The 6000-nt window shown below is 26.9% G+C and overlaps 1 protein-coding gene across 1 annotated transcript; it reads right to left on the reverse strand.

The window, feature by feature from the left end:
- Positions 1–357: 357 nt before the first annotated feature.
- On the reverse strand, positions 358–2933 carry LOC101498724 (protein DETOXIFICATION 16-like). Its single transcript, XM_004495213.4, has 7 exons — positions 2720–2933; positions 1816–2360; positions 1575–1661; positions 1251–1307; positions 860–1098; positions 567–772; positions 358–479 (listed from the first exon to the last, which is right to left on the reverse strand). Exons 1-7 carry the CDS (start codon positions 2915–2917, stop codon positions 411–413), a joined length of 1401 nt encoding a protein of 466 aa, XP_004495270.3. The 5' UTR covers positions 2918–2933; the 3' UTR covers positions 358–410.
- Between the last annotated feature and the right edge of the window lie 3067 nt (positions 2934–6000).

The following is a 6000-nucleotide window of genomic DNA, read 5'->3' on the forward strand; positions in this document are numbered from 1 at the left end:
TTAAAAAAAATTAAATAGTAATTAAAAGTGAATAAAAAAAGTCGATATTTTTTATAGAAACTAAAAAAAAATTATAATTTAATAAAAATTAAAAACTTATTTAATTCGATATTAAATGTTTTTATTTTACTTTTTTTCAATATTTTGATTCTTTTAATAAATTAAAATATAATCAATGATGTTTTTTCTTTTATACTTTTATAAAAATAAAAAACATGCATTAAATGCATTTTACTTTTAATAAAAAAATTAAGAATAAAATAATATAGATTAATTTAACTTTATCGTTTTTTAATACCTATGTTATCTCTAAAATACTAAAAAATTAGGAAGCCAGATACTAACTTTTGTATACAATTCTCATTTCTCACAAAGTTTCTATAAATAAAATTCTAATAAAAATTCTTCAACTATACGAGAAGTGGAAGTGTATTATCTTGGACTCCAGTGCCTCCTACTCTTATTGCTGCTTTATTTACCTAAAGAATCAAGATAATGAATGTTGTTAGGAGCCACACATATTTAAAAACGTAAATATTTGTTTAAGCAAAAGTAGAAAGACTTACTTCTTTCTCCCAATCAGTGCGCCAAGTGACAAAAAGAAAACACACAACTTGCACAATAAGTGTTGTTACAAGACCTAAAAAGAGCCCTTGACCGTTCATGTGGAAAACAAAAGCCAATAAAGCGGAAAGAGGAATTCCCACAAGATAAAAAGATCCTAGATTAACATATGCACCAAGCTTCTGCCAACCACATCCTCTCGCAACACCTATTCACAATCAAATAATAAATTATATATATGTATATAAAAAAAAAAAACATTTTAGTTGCCTGCAAAATGCACCAAGCTTCATACCTTGAAGTGTTGTTTGAAATGCATCGACAAAAACAGCAATTGCAAGAACAGGTGTCATGGAAGACACATATGAAACTACTTGATGTACATTGCTAAAAGCCTTGCCCCAAACTTTCCATACCGAAATAATCAAAGCAAACTCTACAACTCCACATGTCAACGCCATCATTAAGGTCACTAAAACAGCTACATATGCAGCATTTGGATATCCAGCTCCTAATTCATTTGAGATTCTTGTACTATTTTGTTCAAACATGCATGTAACCACACACATTAATATAGTCAATAATAAATAATATCATAAATTATTTTTTGTAATAGTATGCACATTTTCTTGCTTCTATTTTGGATTACAATATAGTATTAATCAAGTTTAACATGAAAGACTAACCTTCCAGCAACACTAACTCCAAATGGTATCATCCAGAACGAACCAAGTACATTAATACTGAGAATCAAAAAATATATTTGGTCATATATATATATATATATACAAAATAATAAATTGAAATAACTCAGCATACCATAATTTTAAATTGCGATCCCTAACTACAATTACGACTATAATATTGTTGATTTTGAAGTATTTGCAACAGTATCGTAGTCGCAATTACAACCGCATTTGCTCGCATTTTTCAACAATATAAAAATTTGTAGCATAACCGCAACCGCAATTTAAAATCATGTTGGAGACGATGAACAAAGAGAAACTAACCATATAGAAAGTACTGAAGTTTGCAGTGTTGGATTGGGAAGAGCACCAGACAGAAACACCATTACTTCAAATGTCCATGATTCTAAACTGAAACATGATTGAGATACAATAGAGGAACAATTAGAAATCACAATAAAACTTTCTAAAGACTTATCTTTGAACTTTCGAAAATTTTCATTTTTGTCATTTAACTAATAACATATGAATATGAAAAGAAAACAAGTTTGAGAAAAGATCATACCAAACCATGACTGTTGAAGGGAAAGCAAGTTTGAGAAATTGAGGGATGTTGTGAAAGGATTCCATTGATAAACCAACCCAAGTCTTTTTACATGAAGAGGAGAACTTGATATAAAGTAGCAATAGTACCACATTAACCCAATTTGTGATACAAATTGCAATAGCAGCTCCTTTGATGCCAAGCCCAAAATGTATAACAAAAGCCCAAGATAGAAGGACATGTATTAAATTAGTGAGTCCATTAGCCAACAACATAGGAAAAACTATGTTTTGGGTTTGTAGGAATTTAACAAGGCACCTAAGAATGCCATTGGCAAAAAGGCTTGGGATTGCATAACGAGCAAATAGTTGAGCTTGTGCTGCGATATCTTTGTCTTGATGTAGAATTATCAAAATGGGTTCTAAGTATGCCCAAATAATTGATAAGGGTAAACTAACAAGTGTGATAACCAACATAGCTCTTTGTGTATATATTCCAACCATATGATATTGTTTTGCTCCATATGCTTGACCACAAAATGTGTCTAGTGCACTTGACATACCCATCTACATAAATATAAACATGAGTTTATAAAGAATAGTATCATTTTTATCAAAAGAAAGCAAACAACATTTTCATGTACAATATAACACATAAGTTATATGATATTTTGACTATTAGTTTTTTCAAAAATATATTTTTGAAACTAAGTAGTATAGACTAATAGTTTTTTTCAAAAATTTATGCAATCCATATTTAATTACTTAGAAAAATGTATTAATTAAATAAAAATATGATCACACATCATAAAAGTTATAAAAAAAAAAAATATTTAAACCATGAGCAAATGTGACTTTCTTACATTCATGCATAGACATCAACATTAGTTTTGGAAATTAAAATTAAGAAAATCATATTAACATACCAATACATTGAAACCAGTGACATTGATAATTGAAAGAGCCAAAGAAGCACCAGCAAGAAGCAACTCTTGATTCAAATGTCCAACAAATATGAGAGTGGTCATTTGTAAATTCTGAAATACACAAACAAGTATCATTGGCCCTGCCAACCATAATTGTTTCTTTACTTCATCTAAAATCTCTTTTCTCTCTATTTTCATTGTGCTCCCTTCTCTGTCCCCCTTTTGAAACTGCATGCACACACAAATATAATTTTTTATTTTTTTTTAAAAAAAATCAACTCATATAATTCGTGGACAAATTATATATATATACATATATGAAAATTGAAAAGCGTTGTTATAGAAAAGAATTTTGCAAAAATAAATATATGTAAAAATTTACAAGCTTATTTATGAAATTCAAATTTAAAAAAAAATACTTATTGACTTTTCACAAAAATTGATGTTTTGATATATATCCTTAATTGCACCCAAATGGTTATAGTAGATAGTAGTTGTTGGCTTTACTCTCTCTCTCTCTCTCCTGATTCTTTCTAATTAACTTCAAATTTTAAAAAATATAATAATTATTAACAATGAAGGGCCCATGTCAAACTCCTTAAAAGCACATCAACTATTGCATTTGCATTTGTTGAATCAAGCTCCTAAATTTCACAAAATATTGTTAATTAACTCGACCTAAAAAATTTGGGTATTATACTTTTAGCCACAAGAGATTCACGTACATATGTTTTAACCCATGTTGGAAAAAGTGACGGAACTTGACAAATTTTATTAGAGAATCAATATAAAATAAATTATATTTAAAATATTTTCAATAAATTTTATATTTTTAATTTTAATATAATAATAATTTTAATTTTTAAATATATTAAAAATATCCAATTCAAATCTAAATATTTACAATTTTATCAACCAAACTATTATAACCACTATCATGTCATAAAAGAGTTGAACCTAGTTGAAAATTGCACATATATATACATGCTATATGTATAGGATAGCAATTAAACTTGACTTTACATATATATGATAAAATAGTCATATTTTTAATTGGAAATACTTACATAAGGTAAGGAAACTTGTTTGAATTAATTATTTGAATAAAATAAGAGACAAAGTGCTTTGGTGCAATTAGAAAATAAAAAACACATAGTTCTTGTTAAAATAATATGTGGTTGATTAATTTTATTATTACCTAATTCTATTTGTGTTAAGTAAAATAATTTGTAGTTTAATGTAATTAATTAATGCAATGGGCTATTAATGAAGTTATGAATTATATAATAGAATTAGATTTGTTTTCCTGCTTTTTTCAATTTTCCACGTTGTATATAGTACAAAATATGTTCATATCAACATAGTAGTGTCAATTTAATTAAAATTAAAGAAAACATAATGTGTTCATATGATTATAATTCTATTCAACAAAAGTAGTCATATAAACATAATTGACTATAACAACTTAAAGTAATCATACAAAACTATAACATGTAAACTTAAGAAAAATTTATTACCTTTAAGTGTTGAGCAACTATTTGAGTTTAAAAAGTTGAAGGAATGAATGAGTAAAGAACCACTGCTGGAAAGTAAAAAAAAAAAAAAAATTCCTTTTAGTAATTATTAATCTCTCAAGATAGTTATGAATAAATCTTTATAATAAAAAGAAGTAAAGAAGAAGAAAACAAAACAAATACAAGATTTTGTTAATGTGAAGAAAAAAAGAACAAAAAAAGAGAATTGGGAAGAGGAGAATTACATAGTAAGAGAATATGGGAGCGTAAATTGACTGATTGTAAAAAGAAATATACTGCTCTATATAGGATTATTAGTATTAGATTTATTTGAAAGTAAATATATACGAAGATATTTAATTGTTTTAAGATACAACTACGGAAATAGATTTTGTTCGAAGATACTCAATTGTTTTAAAATACAACTATGAAAATAGATTTTGTTCGAAGATACTCAATTATTTTAAAATACAACTACAGAAGTAGATTTTGTTTGAAGATACACAATTATTAATAAAATAATAATTACAAAAAAATCATTATTATAAATAAAATAAAAAAGATACATAATTACAAAATTAAAAAAAGATCATAATTACAAAATTATTAACAAAATCATAACTATAAAAAAAAATTACAAGAAAATCATAAATAAATGGAATAGAATAAAAAAGATACATAAGATATTTATGATATTGCGAATTGGGCTTAAAGAATATTTAGTAACATTAATACAAATAACAAATAGTAGTAAAAATAAACCTTAACTTTGTATTTAAACTTTTCAATTTTTTAAATAACAATATATAAATAGATAGTGTAAATTTTTCAAAAAAACTATATCTAAAATTCTAAATAATATATTCATAGTAAAGAAAAATTTAAGTAAATTCAATAGAATAAAATAAATTTATCAACTATAATTTCCTATTTTAATAAGTTGTTTAATGACCAATTTGTGTGATGGATATATATTAAATACAAAATAATTTGGCTTATAAAAAAATAAAAAATAATTTGAGCTATTAATATTAAAAAAATAATTAATTAAGCTATTATGAGTAGCTAATATCTTTGATAAAGTTATTGGTCAATAATCCTTATTTATAGTTATTCAGTTATGGTTATTCAATAATCCTTATTTGACGAGATTGAGGCCCCGAAACCTAAACCCTTCGTAGAAGAGACAATTATTTTATTATTTTTTATTGAAACTGGAGATGATGATGCAGATGAGGTTGGTGGCCGCGTTTGCATCAAAACATAACATCCGTTCTTCTTCCTCATTAACAAACTTATGCACTTCCTGTGATTCCTCTTTTTCATTTCGTCACGAGCCATCCAAAGATTTCCAAAATGTTATTAATTTTCTTAGTAATGCTCCTCCCCATGGCCATGGCTACCAAATTAATTCACTTCTTAATGCCCTTGACTTCCCCACTCTCCAGCTTCACCATCAACAACAATTTGTACTCAAAGTTATGCAAACCTCCTGTCAAACTAAATTAGTTGAAACCCCTAACGTTTCACCTCATGATCTTATCCGCTTTGTAAAGTGGATATGGAAGAATAATAAGTACCTCATCACTATCCCTGTTCTCGAATCCCTTGTTTCTGCCATATGCTCCAACAAGCTGCTTCTATCTGTCAAAAGATGGCGCTTCATCCAGAAACCCTACTTCCTGATGATGGCGACATGCTTGATTACATGTTATCTTGGTTTTCTGGAAACAATATGATTAAAGAAGCCTATGCTCTCTATCTGGC

The sequence above is a fragment of the Cicer arietinum genome, chromosome 4, assembly GCF_000331145.2.
Source record: "Cicer arietinum cultivar CDC Frontier isolate Library 1 chromosome 4, Cicar.CDCFrontier_v2.0, whole genome shotgun sequence".
Taxonomy (NCBI): domain Eukaryota; kingdom Viridiplantae; phylum Streptophyta; class Magnoliopsida; order Fabales; family Fabaceae; genus Cicer; species Cicer arietinum.

Excerpts from the sequence above, each read along its gene's own strand:
- LOC101498724 (XM_004495213.4), bottom strand. The coding sequence starts at position 2,917 with ATGAAAATAGAGAGAAAAGAGATTTTAGATGAAGTAAAGAAACAATTA. Across the intron at positions 1,099-1,250 it reads GGAGTTAGTGTTGCTGGAAG|TACAAGAATCTCAAATGAAT; the intron begins GTTAGTCTTTCA and ends TGAACAAAATAG. Across the intron at positions 773-859 it reads ATTTCAAACAACACTTCAAG|GTGTTGCGAGAGGATGTGGT; the intron begins GTATGAAGCTTG and ends GATTGTGAATAG.